This window comes from Thunnus albacares, chromosome 11 (genome assembly GCF_914725855.1).
Source record: "Thunnus albacares chromosome 11, fThuAlb1.1, whole genome shotgun sequence".
NCBI lineage: Eukaryota > Metazoa > Chordata > Actinopteri > Scombriformes > Scombridae > Thunnus > Thunnus albacares.
In genome coordinates, this window is record NC_058116.1 from 828273 (window position 1) to 850324 (window position 22052).

Consider the following 22052-nt stretch of genomic DNA (forward strand, 5'->3'; position numbering starts at 1 on the left):
AGCTTCCCAGACAATTACGCCCTCCTGCGAGCAGGTAAGCCAGTGCCTGCTTCCAGTCATCTTATCACCTTATCCCCTGAGTTTGATACAGCTTCAGGACTCATCAGAGTGGGTGGCAGGCTGCACCGGGCAGAGGAGCTCGACCCCTCAGCAGTTCATCCGGTTATATTGGACCCTCACCACCAAGTTACAATGCAGCTGATCAGAGACTTTGACTTCGTGCCGAAAATGGAGAGCTAAGCCTTCAGCACCATTCATGGCTGATTTGCCATCCACACGTCTCTGCCTATTCAAACCACCATTCCACTCCACTGGCATGGACTGTTTCGGTCCCTTTCAGATGAAAATAGGATGCCGGACAGAGAAGCGGTGGGGCCTCCTTTTCAAATGTCTTATGAGCCGAGCTGTGTATCTGGACCTTCTGACTGCTCTTTACTCTGATGCCTTCCTCATGGCTCTCCGGAGGTTCACTGCTCGCTGTGGTACCCCTGCCAAACTTTATTCAGATCAGGGCACCAACTTTCATGGGGCTGAAAGGGAGTTGGCCACAGCCTTCGCAGAAATGCACCCCAGAGATGCTCCTCGCTAAGCACCACCGGATTGAGTTCCACTTTAATCCACTGGCTGCACCACACTTCGGGGGAGCATGGGAACGAGAGATTCACTCTGTAAAGTCCACCCTCTGGGCCATCATTGGATCTCAGATAGTCATGGAGAAGGTCCGTCAGACACTCCTAATAGAGGTTGTAGGCATCTTGAATTTGAAGCCTTTCGGCTACGTCTCCTCATTGCTGACCTGGATCCTATTACACTAAATCACTTTCTCATTGGGCAGCCTGGTAGCTTTCTACTACTCCCGTGGTCTACCCACAGTCAGAATACTTGAGCAGAAGGCGCTGGAGGCAGAGACAGACCCTGACCAACCACTTCTGGTCTACGTTCATCAAGTATTACCTACCAAGTCTACAACCATGGCAGAAATGGCAGGCGGCAACAGATAACGTCACTGTGAACACTGTCGTCATGCTAGCCGATCCTCAACTGCCGTGGGCTCTCTGGTCTATCGGCCGTGTCGTCAAGGTGATTCCCAGCCCAGAGTAGATCAGAGCAGCAGAGGTGAAGGTTGGGGATAAAATTTACACACGCCCTGTCACACAACTTATTATACTCCCTGAACTCCCTGATGACAGCACCCCAGCCTAACCATATATCTCTGCCGGCTCTGCAGGAAGCACATTTGCTACACAACTGTGGGGGTGGCTGTAATAAAGTCTGAGACTGGTTAGGTGGATTTCTCCCCTGGTGACACGCACATGTGCACCAACCAAAGCTTGAATCCTCAACTTAAACTCTGGAAGAAGAAGAACTCTTGAAACTGGACCTCTACCTGCTTTCTGAGAGCAATACTGCAAAGTTAAAGATAAGTCCGCCTAAAGACTCTCTCAGAGCTGCCTGAAATGGCTTGACTCCTTCAACAACACACCTACGAAGACGTGCCCACAGTCCAGGCTCTGTCCCTGCAACATCGTTGGTGACGCTACACCAAACAATGATGGACTTGTCAAGATGATGCCTCTACCACAATAAACACCTACCTGCCAACAGTAGAGCATAACATGGCTTTGTGATCAAGGGTTGATGTCAAATAATGTCAAAGATAATGTAAAAGATAATTTATTTAGAGAAGTTGAATTAGCTTTCCCTCAACATTCCCCATTGCAATACATTAAGCCTCGAGTCACACACCTCAAGCCATTCTTGCTGAGTAATTTCTTTATTATTTTTATTACCATTTCAAGACCTTATTTATTTATTTATTTATTTATTTATTTTACTTTCTTTTTATTCATTATTTTCTTTATTGTCTTGTGCTTTATCATGTATCCTCAAAACGTTTAGCTATTAGCTATTAATAAATGTCTTCGTTTGTCCTAAAAGTGTTTGGTTGTTTCTTTGAGCTGCAGTAAACAGAGGTCACTGTTTGGGACAAGAATTTGCAATTATGAGATGGATTCATTGATTAAATTGAACAAGGGTTAGTGCTCCATCCTGGCACTAACAAATCGTAACCAAAAAGGAGGTGGTACCCACAATAACAAGGTAATTCAATAATGAAGTATCAATACTCCAACACTTAGCTCAAAACACTTTCCAAGTAGCTTGCCCAACACTGCTGCTAGTCTTGAGAACCATCAAGCATCAGTCAAGCCACCTAGATTTGAACAGTCAGGCCACCTAGAACACTCAGGTGCCTCTGAGAAGTGAAATAGACACAAATGATGAAACAGAGACAAAAGGGGTTGTGACAGTCTCCACAAAGAAAAACAAAACAAGGACAGTGTAAAGGGCCTGATCCAGAGTCTGCTAAGCTTGTTGAGGGCCTCAAGGTGGATGTTCTTGTGTGTGTGTGTGTGTGTGTGTGTGTGTGTAGAGATGGTTCAGTGAGACACTAGAGGAAACAAAGTCAGGCCCAGTACAGATTCACAGGCATCACCAGCTGCAACATGGGCTAGAGGATGTCAGGTATATCAAGAAGCTCAGGTCAATGACATGTACTGTAGACACTGCTAGTCCATTTTGGACTCCCTTTGTTTCACTGGCGCCATGCCTTGTTATCAGACTTCAAGACTGCATGCAGGCCTGCCTTTGTCTCATGCACATGGAATATGAGGCCCAATAGTGTCATCTAAAGGCCTTTGTGGTGAAAAGTTATCAAAATCTTAAGTTTTCAGTGAATGCCCTTGACGTGGCAATGTGTCAAATTTCAATGTTTTGCCATGAAACAGGAAGTTGTTGTAACTCGAAAGTATATCATCCAATCTGCACCAAATTTATCATGCTTGATGAGGGTTCTCACCTGAACACATCTATGTGTCAATATTGAGTCATACTCACAGCATCACCTACTGGCAATAGGAAGTTGTCTAATATTCAGGAAAATGTATATCCATATCTGCTGCCCTCTAGTGAATGCTGCATCATGTTGCTCCTCAATAACAGCACTTTGACTGCATTGCGTCCCGATGTGCACAAAGGTGCAAGGGCCCAATCATTGCTGCTTGCAGCTTTAAGTCCTCTTCCTCTTCTTCTCTTTTCTCCCAACATAATTGTACATATGTCAGAAGTCGTGAAAAATTTAATATTTTATGGGTCTTGGGCATGAGTGTGGCAAAATGGCTCAAGGGCGCCCATACAAAATTTGAAACTAAAAGAACATACCCACCCTTAAATTTGACATAGATGAATGAAATTTGGTAGGCACATGTGTCTTGTCCAGATGCACAAAAAATTCTCTTAGAACTATACTCTAAGTACACGAAGAAGTCAGCCATTTTGAATTTAACAGAATGTATTTAATACAATAATCTCAAAATCAACATGGTATAATTAATTAAAATAGAAGAAAAGACATTACTTATATTGAATGATTTCAAAGGTTCTATATGTAGAATTGTGAAGCAATTCCATGTTTTAATAGTTTTTTATTGCCAATGACTGAATTTGTAGTAATGTAACGTAAAAAATAAGACCTCCCCCAACTTTCTTGGTTGCTTGTAACAGCCTGTGGACTGATTTCTATGTGAAGGCCCGAGCTGGATTTTCCACAAAAATTCAATGGAAGTCACGTTTTTGCACACTTCTGAGTGCCTTGCCTCTCACTCGCTAACGTCAACAAACGACCAGCATAACAACACAACAACACAACAAAAACGGTGCTAGAAACACCCTACAGATATTAGCTCTCCAGCTAATGAAACAGCTAGCTGCCTCCATCAACCAATACACATTTCAGAACAAAAAACAGACATCACCTGCAATACAGCTTATTTAACAGCCACAGGTGTCACTAATAGGAGGGAATTTCTGATTCCTACTCATAAAACCTTTAAGTAGTGATAAATAGTTTCAAGTTTAAGTTTCAAGTTTATTTCAATCAATCAATCAATCAATCAATCTTTATTTATATAGCGCCATATCACAACAGAAGTCATCTCAAGGCACTTTTCACATAGAGCAGGTCAAGACCGTACTCTTTAATTTACAGAGACCCAACAATTCCCCCATGAGCAAGCACTTGGCGACAGCGGTAAGGAAAAACTCCCCTTTAACGGGTAGAAACCTCAAGCAGACCCCGGCTCTTGGTGGGCGGCCATCTGCTTTGACCGGTTGGGTTGAGAGAGAGAAAGAGAGAGGGAAAGGGGGAGGGGGGACAGGAGAGCAACAATCACAACAACAAACAACAACAAGCACAAGCAGCAACAGCCAGGGAAGGATGCCATCAGGACTGTGAAGGACCGCGAAGGTTCAGCCCGGGAGTCAGGTTTTTCTGTGAGATGAGAAAGCACAAAAAACTCCGGGGAAGAAGCAAAGTTAGTGACATGCATTGATGTTACATGAATGCATACAGATGGAGAGGAGGAGGAGGAGAGAGGAGCTCAGTGCATCATGGGAAGTCCCCCAGTAGTCTAGGCCTATAGCAGCATAACTAAGGGCTGATCCAAGGCGAGCCTGGTCGGCCCTAACTATAAGCTTTATCAAAAAGGAAAGTTTTAAGCCTACTCTTAAACATAGAGAGGGTGTCTGCACCCCGGACTGAATCCGGTAGATGGTTCCATAGAAGAGGAGCCTGATAGCTGAAGGCCCTGCCTCCCATTCTACTTTTAAAGACTGTAGGGACCACCAGTTAACCTGCATACTGGGAGCGCAGTGTTCTAGTGGGATAATACGGTATTATGAGCTCTTCAAGATATGATGGTGCCTGACCATTAAGGGCTTTGTAAGTTAGGAGAAGGATTTTAAATTCTATTCTAGATTTTACAGGAAGCCAATGTAGTGAAGCTAAAATGGGAGAAATGTGGTCTCTTTTTCTAGTTTTAGTCAATACACGTGCAGCTGCATTCTGGACCAGCTGGAGAGTCTTTAGAGACTTGTTAGGGCAGCCTGATAATAAGGAATTGCAATAATCCAGCCTAGAAGTAACAAATGCGTGAACTAGTTTTTCTGCATCGTTTAGGGACAGGATGTGCCTGATTTTTGTGATATTACGTAAGTGAAAAAAGGCAGTCCTTGAAATTTGATTTATGTGGGAGTTAAAGGACATATCCTGATCAAAGATAACTCCCAGATTCCTTACGGTGGTGCTGGAGGCCAGGGTAATGCCATCCAGAGCAGCTTTATCATTAGATAATGTGTTTCTAAGGTGTTTAGGGCCAAGCACAATAACTTCAGTTTTATCTGAATTTAGTAGTAGAAAATTGCAGGTCATCCAGGTCTTTATGTCGTTAAGGCATGTTTGGAGTTTGTTTAACTGATTGGGTTCATCTGGCTTCATTGATAAATATAATTGGGTATCGTCTGCGTAACAATGAAAATTTATGGAGTGTTTCCTAATAATATTACCTAAAGGAAGCATATATAAGGTGAATAGAATTGGTCCAAGTACAGAACCTTGTGGAACTCCGTGTCTAACTTTTGCCTTCACGGAGGATTCATCATTCACATGTACAAACTGAAATCGGTCTGATATATATATATATATTTTGTTTATATAACACTTTAAATGCAAACAGGTTTTGCACCAAAGTGCTTCACAAAGACGGGCGTATGTATACACATATAAGCATAAAGACATATATGTGCATAACAGATAGTTGTGAAAAATAGAGCAAGAGTAAAATCGAAACACGTTTACGCACAAATTAAAACCCAAAAATCTGTAAAAAAAATCTATAAAACTTTCTATAAAGTTTTATAGAAATAAAACAGATTAAAAACAGTTAAAAGTTAGGGAATAATGTGAGTCTTAAGGTGCATCTTAAAAGCATCAGCCTGTCTAATGGTCTCTGGCAGGCTATTCCAGAGCCAAGGAGCCACTACAGAAGAAGCCCTGTCCCCGGCGGAATTTTGAAGTTTATCCTGTAATAAACGGGGAGCCACTGTAAGGATGCAAGGATAGGGGTGATGTGGTCTCATTTCTTGGACCTTGTTAATAAGTGGGCAGCAGCATTTTGGATAAGTTGTAAATGAGAAATGGTAGCCTGAGAGATGCCTAGGCTAGGAAACACAGTCTAGGAATTACAGTAGTCCAGCCTGGATGATATTAGTGCATGAATAATTCTTTCTAGGTCAGATTGTGAGAGGAAATGCCTAATTTTGGAAATGGTTCTGGGTTAGAATAAGCTGGACCTGACAATGGAATTTACCTGTTTGCTGAAATTTTGGTCACTATCAAGTATAACACCCAGGTTCTTAGCATGTGGTCTGATGTAGGTGGTGAGCTGATTGAGGTTCTGGGTAATAGCAGTGGTATGATGTGGGGGGCCAAAGAGTATGATCTCTGTCTTGTCCTCATTTAATTGAAGGAAGTTATGAGCCAACCAGTCTTTAATGTCTTGGAGACAGTTTTGTAATTTTGTTACATTAGCCTGATTTCGGGAATTGAGGAGGAGGTAGATTTGAGTATCATCTGCGTAACAGTGAAAAGAGATGTTATGAGTTTGGATGATTCTTCCTAATGGGAGAATGTAAAGACAGAAAAGAAGACCTAAAACTGAACCCTGCGAAACCCCACATGAAATATTTGCAGGTGTGGAGGATGAGCTGCTGATGGAAACAGTGAATTGTCTGTTTGAAATGTAAGAGTGGAACCAATCAAAGGCAGATCCAAAGAGGCTGACCAAGCGTTGCAAGTGATCCAGGAGAATTGTGTGGTCAACAGTGTCAAAGGCTGCACTGAGATCTAGAAGAATTAAGATGGAGCATTTACCGGCATCCACAGCACAGACGATGTCATTAGTCACTCTTAGTAGAGCTGTCTCTGTGCTGTGGTGTTTGCGGAACCCAGACTGGAATTTCTCAAAAATATTGTTTTGGTTTAAAAAGGACAGAATCTGATTAAAAACAATCTTTTCTAAAACCTTAGATAAAAAAAGGAAGCTTAGAAATTGGCCTAAAACGGTTTGTAATAGCCGGGTCAAGACCAGGCTTCTTAAGGAATGGCTGAACTATGGCATGTTTAAAACAAGACGGGACTGTGTCTGTGGCTAGAGAACTGTTAAAAATCATCACTCTGCAAGGACCAACTGCTCCAAATGACTGTTTTAGGAGCTTTGTTGGAATTATATCAAGCTGACAGCTAGTGGGCTTCATGCCTGCAATTATGCGACCAAGCAGGGGTAAAGAGACAGGGTGGAAATTATTAAAAACAGAAGGGTCCTCAATAGCCAGTGAGAAATTTTTGATAGGGTGTGAAATATTTGACCTATGCTGTCAATTTTGTTTATAAAGAAGTCCTTAAACTGCTCACAGCTGATTTGGGAGGAATTGGGTGCAGCAAGCAGAGGGGTTAACGAAAGAGTTCATGGTGCTAAACAGGATGCTGGAGTTATGACTGCTCTTGGTGATGATATCTGAAAGGTTTTTTGCTTTGGCATCTTTAACAGAGGATTGGTATTTAATGAGAAGGTCTTTATAGATTTCATAGGAGACATGTAGTGGAGCGCGTGGATTCGTTCAGCCAGGGGTCAAGGGGCAATAGAGTCTAGGATAGACAGACAAGACTTATGGAAAAGATCTATTAGTTCATTTATGTTTAAACAGGTAGAGGAGGATTCAATAACTGGAACTGTGGAATCAGCACTAGAAACAGAATGGATGTGATAGAGTGGATTATATGGGAGCGAGTTGCTGAGTGTCAGATAAAATAACCTTATGGTCAGACACACAGGTGTCATGTAGAACACAATCGCTAAGTGAAAGCCCAAAGAAAAGGACTAAGTCCAGAGTATGATTTTTAACATGTGTTGGGCAGGTCACAGATTGCACTAGGTTAGAAGAGTCAATAACATACAAAAAATCTGTAGCCAATGTATTGGTAGGACAGCAGACATGAATATTAAAATCACCTAAAATTAAAAGCCTGTCATATCTTGATGACATGACAACAGAAAGGAGCTCAGAAAATTCACTAAGAAAGGCTCTGTTCTGATTTGGTGGTCTACAGACTATAACACACAATACAGGTAATTTACCATTAGTACAAAACCCAGAGATTCAAAACTAGGGAAAGCACCGAAGGAAGCAGGAGAGCAAGTTAAAATATTCCTAAAGATTACGGCAACACCACCACCGCAACCAGAAAGTCTTGGGTGATGGAGATATTCATAACCTGGGGACATGGCTTCTACTAGTGCAATGATATCTGTATTTAGCCACGTTTCCGTGACGAAAAACATATCCAGCTTATTAGAGGAGTTAATGTCTTGACATATAAATGTTTTATTTGATAGGGACCTCACATTCAGTAGGGCAACTCTTGTTGGGGTTTGAAAAGGTAAACTGCTCTCTGGGCTGTTATAAAAATAAGTTGGGCAGGAGGGGGAGCCAGTGGCACAGACTGGTGGTGAAGGAGGTAAAGGAGAAGATAATGGGGGCGAAGAGAAACAATTAATCATAATGTCTTCCTCCGACTGCCAGTTGCCAATCCTGACAGGGATTTTAAAAGTGTCATTTGATGGTCCGAGTCCAGTAGAAAGTGTACCGCTGTAAGCGGTAGAACAATTATGGTAGGGACAAGGACCAGGGGAATATCAATGACTGACATGGTCAGCACTTGACCGGTGGGTGGACATGGGAGCATGAGGATGGTTGATGTTGTTAGCCAGGTTGGCAGAAAGTGTACGCATGCCAGCATTGTTCTGATGGAGACCATCTGCTCTGAAAAGATGTCCATGTTCCCAGAAGAGATTGAAATTGTCAGTGAAGTGAACGCTGTTGGAGTCGCATGCAGACGAGAGTCAGGTGTTGAGGCTGAGCAGTCTACTGAAATGCCCCACTCCGCAGCCGAAAGAGGGGGTTGGTCCTGATATGTAGATACTGCTACAGGACTGTTTAAGGACGTTGAAAAGATGGGTGAAGTCCTGTTTTAACAGTTCGGACTGCTGTTTTTTAATGTCATTCATACCCACATGTATACAATTTTATTGACTTCAGAGTAGAATTTTATCATGTCTGGGACTTTATCATGTCCTGCACGGTTGCACTAGGGAAAAAGAGAGTATGAGCTCTGTTGATTCTCACATTTCTAACGATCGAGTCACCAATAATGAGCGTGGATGGACGAGTCAACACCAGTGAGACTGTGAGTAGCACTGGTGTAAAGAGTATGGAGCAGCGGGCCCTGGTGAGATAAGAGCGCTCTGGTATGGCTGGTGGTGGGTTCGGAGGTGATAGAGAGCAGTGGGACCCACGGAAAGGCAGGGGAGAAAGAGGAGGAGGCTAGGATTTGGCAGCCAGAGGAGGGAAATTATGCAGGTCGAGGATGTCATATCTGTTCTCCAGCTGGATGTTATGATGAGGAGGAGCACGAGAGGGACGCCTCCCTCGCCTGTTGCAAGCACTGATCAGGGACCAGGGCTCGTGATGGGATGCAGTGGAGCTGACCAGGGCTTTAGGCTTAGCCCTGAGCTGTGCCCAGGAATCATCAGGGACAGTGACCAGAGAAGGATCATCAGCAACAGTACAGCGAATGGTGACATCAAACTCGGGAGGAGAGGCAATTTCAGCGGCCTCAACGGCAGGGCAGGGAGCAGCAACCTCAGGCACTCGGGCACAGTTGTGCACGACTGAAGATGATGGTGTCCATAAGCATCTCAGCGTCCTGGATCTGGCACAGCATTGATATTCTTCCTTCCAGCTCTGCAGTCTTATCGGCGAGGCTTGTGCAGCTGATACAGCCAGATGGGGAGGTGAGTGGATCCATGGAGGGGGGATGAGGTGGCTGGGGAACAGAAATAAGAAAGGGGGCCAGTACAGGGCTAAAAGTGCATAGAGGTTTAGCAACTAGTTGTGGATGGTAACAACCGCTGACAGGGAGGTCACGGGCACTTACACGCAGGGGCTCTGACCCAGAGCAGCAAGCAGGAAAACTTACCTACACAGGTCCAACAAGTGGACTCTGCAGCTGCAGAGATTAGGCTTCAGTTTGCAGACTGTAGCTCGTCTTGACCTGGTATCTGCGGTCCCATTTGTGATAGTTAGCCCCCAAAGCCAAAAACAAGCCGGTTGTGTTAGCCTTAGCAGGCTGTCTGGACTACAAAGCGTAAAACTAAAAATCCAAGTGTGTGATGACTAAAAACTTTCACCTTGATCAAAATATATAGGTAAAACAGTATCTAAATTATTATTAATTAATTATTAATTATTATTATTAATATAAATTATTCACAGGCAGTGATGGGCAGTGCGTGCGCACCTTACTTCACAGTGCCAGATGTCCTTGGGACATATCTGCAGACTGATGTAATGTTTCTCTGTGGATACAACATGTACACTCGACTTCCTCCTGGCTGAGTGGGTCGCTGTGCGGCTGTAGAGCCAACTGATCACTCCTTCATTGTTTCAGCTATTCCCCACTCTGGTGAACTTCCGGGTGAGCAGCGTATGAGGAGAGATGTAAGTCAGCTGCATGATCCTGTCTGGGGCTTTAATGTTCCAGAAGACCATAAATTATGGTCCATGGCTGAAAAAGTCATGCTGTCACTTTTTCCGTCTCTTGGAGTAGGTAAAGTGATGCTGAGGATGGAGACTATGAACTACAGGTTCTCTGGGTTCGTAAACACCATGCTGGCTATGTGGCGGGCTGAACGAGAGGAGTTGCGAGGCCTTAGGACAGTTGCCCTTCAGAACCGCATTGTGTTAGATCAGCTCACTGCAGCCACTGGAGGTGTGTGTGCACTCGTAGGTGCCGCATGCTGCACATACATTCCTGCTAATGATGACAAGGGAGGAACCATTCAGCAGGCAATTGCTTATCTGACCTCATTGCGTGATGCTGTTGATCATGATTCAAAATTTGGCAGGTCCTGGTTCGTAACCGGTCCATGGTATGCTGTCTTTTTCAAATTGTTAGCTCCAATCACTCCATTTCTGATTCTGATCCTTGTAATTGCTTGTTGCATCATTCCCATTATCAAGGCACTGATCAAGAAGACTGTGGCTATAGTCATGCACCGGGGAGCAAGATACCAAGAGCAAATTCTACTTCTGGATCTGTGATGTAATGTTACAAAAGAAGGATTCTTTATGACGTTAATATTGAAAATCGTGAGAAGTGATATTGACTGATGATTCTGATGGAAATGTTGTGACCTACAAATGTAATGTATTTTAACCATTTAATACAATTATGTTGGTATAATCGAAAATGTCGTAATTATTGATGAAGGCATTATTAATCATTAGTAATTAATTACTAACTTAGAGATAGCTACTGTTAGTTGATTTCATTATGATTGTAGTATTTAATCATGATCAACAGCATCACGCAATGAGGTCAAATTAGCAATTGCCTGCTGAATGGTTCCTCCCTCGTCATCATTAGCAGGAATGTATGTGCAGCATGAGGCACCTACGAGTGCACACACACGTCCAGTGGCTGCAGTGAGCTGATTCAACATGTGTGCAAACACGAGAGAAGAAAATCCCATGGCCCACCATAGCAGAGGCTCCTCACTCCCGCTATGCAGGGAAGAAATTACCCAAAGCCAAATGTGCCGCATGGCAACATCAGAACCTCAAAACAAGTCAGAGTATCCTGGAAAGGAAATCCATATTCCAGTAAGAAAATCTGCTGCTGAAAATCAATTTCAGTTTGATATTCTGCCTATAAATCAATTTAACTGAAAGGTTGGTGACAGATCTTAAGCATGAATAATACTCTCTCTCAACCATACCCACGTCACCCCAAAACCCCAAATATAAAAGATATGAAAAGATGGAAGAAATGACCTCTCTCTACTATCTACATTTGCAGATTTGTCCTTTCATTTTAAATAAATTGACCACAACATGGTCAAGGACATGAGGGCACTCCAGGGCCATCCCTGCTCATTGTGGTGATCTTTTCATAGTTAAAAGTTTGAATGCTATTTTAGTTTAATTCGATTGGTTATGATATTCTGGATATAATATGGAATATTTATGTCCCTGTATGATTCTAACATTATCAGGATTCTGATGGTCTGGGCAGGAGAGTCTTTGACTCCTCAACATCCCAGACAATCCCTGTCATCTCTGTACTGAGGTGGAGGGACTCTCAGTAGCCTATCTGACTTTCATTTATGGATGTTTTTTAATGTCATATATTTACTGTATATTATACAACTTGCAGTGCACACTTGGCCCACAACAGGCCTGTATTTAAAAATATATAAACACAATTTAGTTATTAGCTGAATAGCTCTGTGTTGAAAATATAATTTACATCTTTCCTTTGATTTCCTGTAATATTTTGTAGAGTACACTATAGTATTTTGTATAATACCTACAGAAGATTCTATTTCAAATCTGCTTTTGCATGAACATTTGGAAGGGATTTAGAGAAAAACCTCAATTCTCTCAATCGGTAGCTGCACTTTAGAAGTGTGGTTCACCTGCAAAATATTACCAAAAAGATGCAACTGACTCAATCATATCATTAACTGAATCTGTTGCAGCTTATTTATTTTGTAGCTCCATACTTTATACTCCTTTAAGAGGCCATGCAGTCACTTTTTCAACAGAGCACAGGTGGGCACAAGTTTTTGACAGCTGTCATTCAGCATCAAATAACTGGCTCTATAGCCAATACCTACCAAAACATATAAATACTGTGCATCCACATTAGGCTCATAAAGATTTGTTAAAAGTGTAAAATCAGTTTGGAAATTCACTCAAATCCATGAATTATTGGCTAATGCTTTACTTGGCCTCTGTTTGCATGCTTTCAGGCCAGTGAGCTACATGCTAAGGGTCTGTGGTTCCCTCTGTGTGTGTACTGCAGCTGCACACTGCACATAAACTGCTGACAGTTACATACATGATAATGAAATAATTATTTAACAGCAGTGGCTGTGGTTTATTTTATTATTTTTATTTTTTGCTATTAATTAAAACTAAATTTTGATTCAGATGGCACAAACTTAGGGCACCAGTTTATTGTAAGTAAAAAAACATTACTAGTTTGAATCCCATGTACACTATTTCTAAATGAGCGCCTAAAACACAATAATGGAATAAAGAATAATCTGTGCAACACAGGCATGTGCTCTTTTGTTCAAGGCTGTTAAAATCTAAAAGATTAGCCCAGAGATGTAGTCTATTTTCAACATTTAAAATGTTCACCTTCAGTTTATGGCTATTATAAATGTAATCAATAAACCAGACATTCACATATGACATCCATATATGATGTTAATAAGAATAACATAAAACCATATCTTTACAAGGGTCTTTTTTCTGTTATTAATTTAAGAGCTGTGTTTTGGATCATATCTATTTTAGGTATATTTGCATGTATATAGCCGTTAAAAGTTTGGACACACCTTCCAATTCCAATTAATTCCAATTCCATAAGCAACAATGTCAGAAAATACTCATAATTTAGATTTAGTTGTCTACATAAGGATTATGGGTTGTGCCTTTAAACACAAAATTAAAAGGAAACTTGATCACATGGTAGAACAAAAATGTGTTGGATTTTTTAATGATGTCAGAACATTGATCAGTCATTAAACTGTTGAAGTTCATTATAGTCTATTGAGCGCATTTGTCTTAGAAAAAATAATCAAATTTGAACTATCCTACATTATTATTATTATTACAGAAGAAATGTCATTTGTTTGTACATTTGTTTTCAGTGTTCATATATCAGATCTTTGGCTTGACAGAACAACTTCTTGAGTTCTTTAGAAATTTCTTTCATTTTTAGTCCATACATTATTGGATTAAAGAGAGGATGATACATTACTATTTGTAATGTCATTATTAAACGTACAGTTTTTGGAAAATCTGATTCCAGCTGAATTGTAATGACATCATATGCACATAAACAGGAGAAGTTAATTAAAACAATCAGATGGGGTAAACAGGTCTGTGCAGCTTTTTTCCTGACTTCTCTACCACTTCGATAGGATATAATAAATATCCTTGTGTATGTAAAAAGTATGAAGAGCACAGGGAGAAGTGCAACATTAAGCAAAATTACCATATCGTGTATAATTTGTGCTCTTGAGACCACACATCGAAGTTTGTAAACTGTATTATTACAAAAAATTGCTTTCAAAGTAAAGCTACACAGTTTTTTATTGGCACTCAATCCAACTGGCACTGCAACCTGAGAGGCAGGCAGAAGCCAAGCTAAAACCAAGAAAATACTGACAGTAGATTTTCTCATGATAATTGGATATTGCAGAGGTTTGCATATAGACACATACCTGTCATAGGCCATAGCTGACAACAGTAAAAATTCTGAACCGCCTAAAGAGTAAAACATATGAAATTGGAAGAGACAGGCTGAATAAGATATTATCTGTTTTTCAGACAAAAAGTCAATCAAAAGCTTTGGGTAGATAGCAGTGCTCAAAAGAACAGAGTTGACTAACAAAGCTGCAATAAAAATGTACATAGGCTCATGAAGGTTTTGCTGTGTCCAGATAAGATACACAATGGTGGAATTACTACAGATTATTAGAATATATACAGTAAAAATAATCAAAAAATAAACATATCTGTATTTGTCCACTTCTACATGCCCACCAAGAGTTATATATGTTACATTTAATTCATCATCCATTAAGGTTGTCAAAAACTATACAAATAAAAGAGACAGATTTTTAGATAAGGTATTAACTGAGAATAGAACTGTCAGTGAAATATTTCACCTGCACTGGAGAGTCTCCACAGATACTTGACTTTGAAACACACTTAGAGTGTGCTCATCTCCAGAATTTAGAAAGTGAACCGTTTGAGTCTGTGAAATGTTTTTTTTTATCAGATTGCTTCACTCTCCATGGATCTCATTAAACTCGCAGGGCTTCCTGAGCCCTGATGCGCATACCACATAACCGCAATGTACCTGATGTGATTCCACCCGGAGACCTTTGTTGCATGTCATATCCCTCTCTCCCCCCTTGTTTCCTGTGTGTTCTCTCTACTATCATCTATCCAAAAAAAAGACAAAAATGCTCCACTGTAACACATAACAGTAATGTAATTACTTTTTTCAGTAACATGTAGTGTAAGATTACATTTTGAAATTCTGTAATTACATTACTAATCTCAGTAACGCTCTGTAATGCTTTTACGCTTGGGTTTTGGCATGCTCGCTGTCTTAACGGGATTATTAAGAAGATTTATTAAGAAGATAAGATTTAAGATATTAAGAAAAACAATTGATGTACATGGTTCTTCTGCTTGCTGACTGCATTGTGGGGGAGCTTATGGAGAATCCACCGTAGCATCCAGGCAACAACGGACCCCCCAAAACCTCCAGTTACCTAAGATAAAATTGAGCAGATCTGAGATCTTTGAGATCTGAATGAGTGTAGCAATGATACAAGAGCCCATGAGTTGTATGAAGTGCTTTGGAATGCCATTATGGGAGGCTGAAGTGGCGGCTCTGATCCTGAAGGAGTGACAGCGAAATGTGGAAATGCTGGTGGAGCCAGAAATGAGTAGCCACTTGTCCAGATTCAAGATGAAGAGAGGATCTGTCAATGATAAACTCTGGGATTCGGAAATTGCAAGTATTTTGTGTTGGTATCAGAAGAACTCAGCAGAAATGGAACTTTGAAGTAAAATTGGGTATGGCTGACTGGATTGATTGGTTTTAGTTTGTTTGAGGTGGTCAAGTCAATTTTATTTAAATTGCACCAAATCACTACTAAGTTATCTCATGACGCGTTACATGTAGAGCAGGTCAAGACCATACTCCTAATTGACAGAGACCCAACATTCCCCCATGAGCAAGCATTTGGCGACAACAGCAAGGAAAAACTCCCCTTAAACGGGAAGAAACCTCGAACAGCACCAGGCTCTAGGTGGGCAGCCATCTGCCTTGAGTGGTTGGGTTGAGAGAGAGAGAGAGACAGATGGTGTCATCTGAGAAATAAGATAAACCTGAAAAGCAGCTTGGGTTGCAGTGAAGAGTTGAGATGGTGAATTCAGAGCATATGAGAAAATTGAAGAATGCAAGTGAGAACATGACTTCTAAATTACAAGCAACATGAGGAATGCAATATCTGGAGCAGATGGTGTGGTTACTGAAGTGACATTTGATTAGTTGTATTATTAACCTGTAACCCAGTGCACATAATGATAAACGTTACTGATGTGATGTTAGATTAGTTGTAATAGTATTTGGCAACCTTGCACGTCTAATAGCGGACGTTACTGAAGTGACTTTAGATTAGTTGTATAATAACTATTGAATTAAGAGTGGAATTAGAACAGCACACCTAGTCAACTGATTTTAATTTTAATTGCCACGTGGATGTTTTGGGCCAGGTGCCCTTCCTCAGCATGTATACTGGCAATCAAGACAATCCACAACAGGTGGACTTAATTATAAACATCCACAACTGACACAACAAGTTCATCCCGGCAGAGGGAACTACACATATGAATCACACATATAATCACAATATGAATTACTTTTTTTTTTGGATCATATTTATTAATATTTTTTTGATTAGCTTTATTATTATTATTATTATTATTATTATTATTATTATTATTGGGGAGAGGTGTCTGCTAATACATGGCTCTTTTGTAGAGGGAGACATGTCGAACGTGCTCTCTGAGTTGCTCTTTGCTCTTAATGGATTGAATGGGAGATTCCTTTAATGGACTCAGGATATTTTCTTCATGTGATTCGTACATAGTTCTCTGTAATGTGGCACATGATTGAGATTTGTTCTTTTGTTTTTTGTTTGTCTTGAACTGGACATAAGTCATTTTTTTCAATTTAATATTTTTTCAATTTCTTTCAATTTATTATTTTTTGATTATGATGATTCAAATGTGTAGCTCCCTCTGCCGGGATGAATTTGTTGTGTCAGGTGTGGATGTCTATAATTTAGTCCACCTGTTGTGGATTGTGTTGATTGCCAGTATACACACTGAGGAAGGGCACCTGGCCCGAAACGTCCGCGTGGCAATTAAAATTAAAATCAGTTGACTAGGTGTGCTGGCCTAATTCCACTCTTTATTCAATTTTAACATCTTAAGGATTCAGCACCCGGCTTTTTCGATTGTGGGTTGAGCGCATTGTATTATATAATTTGTATAGTAACTAGCAACCCAATGCACGTAACAATAGACCTTACTGAGGTGACATTAATTAATAACTGGCTACCTGGTGCCAGTAGCTATGGATATTATTAAAGAGATGTTAGATTAGTTTTATTAGTAACTGGCAACCTGGTGTCAGTATCTAAATGTTACTAAGTGATGTTAGAGGTGGATGGATGTTACTAAAGTGACGTTATAGTAAACATAGTACAAAAAGTAAGGAAATTTGTGTATGGTAGATTATTCCTTTGTTGTAACAATGCTTCTTGGCAATAAATCTTATACTGCTGGAAAGCCTGTTTATTTCCCTTTTAAATGGTGCCACATTTGTAAGGAACATGCATTTGTGGGATGAGCAGCAGAGCTGAGTCTGTCAGTTGCGCCCATGAAAAATATGCCAATTCTTCTCTGCCAATGCCAAACAGCTTATTCTGCCATTGACTCTTGTTTGGTGTTTGCTGGATTGGCTGATTGAAGTTTGAAGAAACAAGACATACTGGCAATTTAACAGTTTATTCATTTAACAAACAGGAGCCTCAGTAGCGTGTGGAAGAACCATACACAGCCACAACAGCCTGGCACCTCCTCCTCATCCTGGTCACACACTGCTGTGGGATGGTATCCCATTCTTCAACCAGCATAGGGGAGCATGAGTGGAGGTGCCCATGAGGCCGGTCTGTGCACCACTGAGTGCAGTGGCTCCACTGTGACACTAAACTTTGGTCTAACTGTTATATGGTGGCTGGAGAAGAACCAGTTTCAAACAAATCTTCATCCGAATGGGATGTGTTGATCTGCAGTTCATGATCCATTCAGTTCAATTCAATTTTATTTGCATAGCGCCAAATCACAACAAAAGTCATCACAGGGCACTTTTCACATAGAGCAGGTCTAGACCGTACCCTTTAATTTACCCAACAATTCCCCCATGAGCAAGCACTTGGAGAGAGCGGAAAGGAAAATTCCCCTTTAACAGGAAGAAACCTCAAGCAGAACCCAGCTGTTGGTGGGTGGCCATCTGCTTTGACTGGTTGGGTTGAGAGAGAAAGAAAGGGGGGGGGGGGACACAGAGAAGCAAAATAACAACAATAATAAGAAATAAGAAAAGTGACTGGCAACAATAGCAGCAATGGCCGGAGAAGGACATCAACAGGACCACGAAGGCTCAGCCTGGGTCTTGGGGTGTCCTGCAAGATGAGAAAGCACAAAAAACTCCAGGGAAAAAGTGAGGTTAGTAACAAGTATTAATAGTAAATGAATGCATACAGATGGAGAGGAGGAGGAGGAGAGAGGAGCTCAGTGCATCATGGGAGAAGGCTCTGCCTCCCATTCTACTTTTGGAGACTGTTGGAACCACAAGTAAGCCTGTATTCTGGGAGCGCAGTGTTCTAGTGGGATAATAAGGTACTACTTCCATGGTGAGTTGACTTTTTAAAATCAAATCCCGGTGTTTGTCCAAGGTTTTGATAATGCAATCATGCAATTAGGTGTGGAGTACAGTTTGTCAAGAAATCTAAGACAAAACAGCTAATATCTGGTGGTAGCTTGAGCTTGTTTCTGAGAAGCTAGACTGAGACTGCATGCATGTGAAGTGCAGAATACGAGAGCGGAAGAGGAGGAGAGGGTTAGGTGGTATTTATAGGAATGCTGGAAGTGACGTAATTGAGGTGTGGTCCTGCTCCTGAAACTTCGCTGAATAAGCTTCAATATTAGTAAGAAAATTCCTTAAAAATAATTCAAACCCTGGGGTAGATTGTAGAAGGGGGGTTTAGAGCATCTCAGCCGTTGAGAGGCTCATAAAGCACAGGCATGTCCGCTTCATTCCTGCTCCTGAGATCACTCCTGTACACATTGGGCCTCATTCACTATATGTACATAGAAAATTATAGATCAGATGAGATCAGAGAGAGATCAGATTCATGATATGTGCACAATTTTGTTCTTACCACTGTGCTTATGTTAGTGAATCAGAATCATTCATGCACCACAGTCTCTGCAGTGCAGTCTCAAAACAAGAAACAGACACAGTAGGATATCAGTAGCCAGTGGGTAAAATGAGCCACCCCCTGTGTCTAGGTAAGGAAGTGTAGTTCACATTACCCAACCCATCTTGAACTCAAGCACATGGAAAGAGTGGTAAACAAAACAGAGCAAAAAAAGAAGATTTTTGTCATGCCAAGTGAATTCATCATGTTTGTAGAAGGACAACTGCTTGTTCTTTAATTGTGTTAACTAATCTTTGATTCCTACGAAGAAGAGAAAGACTTGCCTGGATTCCAAAGTTGATAAGAGTGGACCCTCGGCCTGCAGAGCTAACCTTTGTAACCCTCTACTCAAAGTGGGGGTTGATCAGTGATGCTCAACAGACTCAGAAAGACCTCCTAAGGAACCATCTTTATCAACAATTTGAATTATGGCCTGAATTAAAAGCATAAACTGACCTTAAGGCCACTTGGACCAGAGAAAAACAACTTTCACCTTGGATGGAACATAGACTTTCTTATCTCACCAAAGCCATAAATTCTAACCCACATTCCTGAGGACTTTTGTGAAGCCTCTCTGCATATCTGAGCCAAACCTGAAATTCATGTAAATTCAATGTCTAATCATTTTGCAAGTTATATGTTATTTGTCATGTAAATACAAGAAGAATGGTATACCTTTCACAGTTGTGTGACTATCTACTAAAGAGATATTGGACTTTGATTTGATTACCTTTGTACTACATGTAACAATACTGCCCTCTAGTGACAAGAGTTAAATTCCCTTATGTTAAGAGTTAATGAATGTTGGGCCAAAAGTGATGGTGTCCATGACCTTCTCAGCCTCCTGGATCTGGCATATTCCTCCTTCCAGCTCTGCTATCTTATCAGCCAGGTGGGCACAGCTGACGGATGGGGAGATGAGTGGAGCAATTGATTGTGGATGTGGTCAAGGAGGTCACAAGCACTTAGATGCCGGGCCTCTAACCTGGAGCCCAAAGCCATGATATGGTTTTAGCAGAGGTGACGGGGTTGTGCTAGCTTTGGCAGGCTGTCCGGACCAGGAAACATACAACTTAAAATACAAATGCTTGATGACTAAAATCTTTCACCTTGTTAAAACATAAATAAAAACAACCAGGATCTAAAAGTGTAGCATAAGACATGACTTATAAACTGGATAAAAATGTCAATTTATGACAGAGCTTCTGACAAGCACACACATTGCCAAAACATGCGCCTCGGTATGATGAAAATATAGCACACAACAGGAGATTGTCAGATGCATTCTCACCTGCTGGAAATACTCTGTTTGCTTTAGGCAAGGGGTGGTGCCTCAGTAGTGCGTGCAGGAGGCAGCAAAAAGTACACTGTGGTTGTAATTCAGCATTTAAGCTTTTCACCAGAAATAAAACAGATTTTACAAGAAATCAGAGGAAGTCATCTATCCCATTGGTACTAACTTCACAATGAAGCATTCAGGCCCAGTCAAAACAATGAAGCTTTGCTGGCCTGCTGTGTTTATCCAGAGCCAGTCGCATGATAGAAACGTCATCAACATGCCAAATCACTCGATTTGAATTCACTGGAGAATTAACTGCTTTATTCTCACATGGGTTCAATCAGACATTACTCAGACTTTGTACTAGGAAGTTGGCAGGGTAAAGTCCGGTCCGACTGATTCAGACATTTGTGACATTAGCGAGAGAGCAGCAGTGAGAGAGAGAATGAATTGGTAGTGTGAAAGCCAGTGAATAAGAGGAATAAAACGCTATTTTCTGATTGTTTCACAGTGGTTACAAATAAACATGCCCACACCCCCTACCCAAATCTAGCGTTGCAGAGGGCATCTCCGCAAGTGCGTCCCTCCACAGGGTTGTGCGGAGGTGCACTGCAATGCCTGATTTGGTCTGAATAAGGCGTAAGACAGCCTGTCCCTCTCCCTTCCTTCCTCCCCTTCTGAAGATGTCCATCTTTTGAAAGATGTAGCACTTTCAACCTTTGAGCTTTAGCTATATATATGCTTTTTAACCCCCAGAATATGAATGTAAAGGATAGGTTCACAATTTTTCAAGTCTGCCTTAAAACAACAACATCAGGTGCCCATATGAACACTGAAAGAAGTTTTCCTCGCTGTAATCATTCCTCCTGCTCATACTGGATATTAAAAGATCCCCTTCAAATGTGCTTTCAATGTGAGTGATGGAGGCCAAAATCCACAGTGTGTCCACACAGTCATTTTGTGCAAAAAATGCATTGCAATTAAAAGTTGATCTGAGGCTTATATGACATTTCAGCAGTCTGAGTTAGTCATATCAAGTGGATATCTGACACATTTACAGTCTTCAAATTTCCTCTGTGTTTCTTTGGACAGGGTTTCCTGTTGAGCTGCGGTTGAAGTATAGTAACAAAAAGAGGGACTTTGGAACTCAAAAGACTGTAATATTTAAAGATATCTACTTGATTTGACCCATTTGGATAGCTAAAGCTCATATTAGCTCCAGATAAACCTTTAAATATATTTTTGCACAGAAGGAGGCTTGTGGATTTTGGCCCCCATCACTTACATTGTAAATGCATTGTAATGCATTATCAGTATGAACAGGAGGAATGAGTATGGCAAGAAAAACCTGTTTCAATGTTCATTTGTGCACCTGACTATTGCTTTAAGACAGACTTGAAAAATTGTCAACCCGTCCTTTAATGTTTTTTGTTCATTCTTCATTTCATTCCATTTTTCATTTCAGACTACTGTCATTATTACGTTGTTGGTACATTGCAGTTGTTATGCAGCCCAAACAGTGATCATGGGAAGTGGTACCTTCTGTTGAAACATGGCTACAGTATTACTGCTGGATTGCAATACTGCTTGCTCTCAGTCCAAATCACCTACCAAACAAGAAAAATGGAAAAAACAGAAAAAAACCTATTTACTCAGGGCAAATACAAATGCTTTGGGTC

General features: G+C 41.0%; 1 protein-coding gene across 1 annotated transcript; it reads right to left on the reverse strand.

The window, feature by feature from the left end:
- Nucleotides 1-13672: 13672 nt before the first annotated feature.
- On the reverse strand, nt 13673-14611 carry LOC122992257 (olfactory receptor 6N2-like). The gene has a single exon (XM_044366009.1). It carries the CDS (start codon nt 14609-14611, stop codon nt 13673-13675), a length of 939 nt encoding a protein of 312 aa, XP_044221944.1.
- Nucleotides 14612-22052: the final 7441 nt, after the last annotated feature.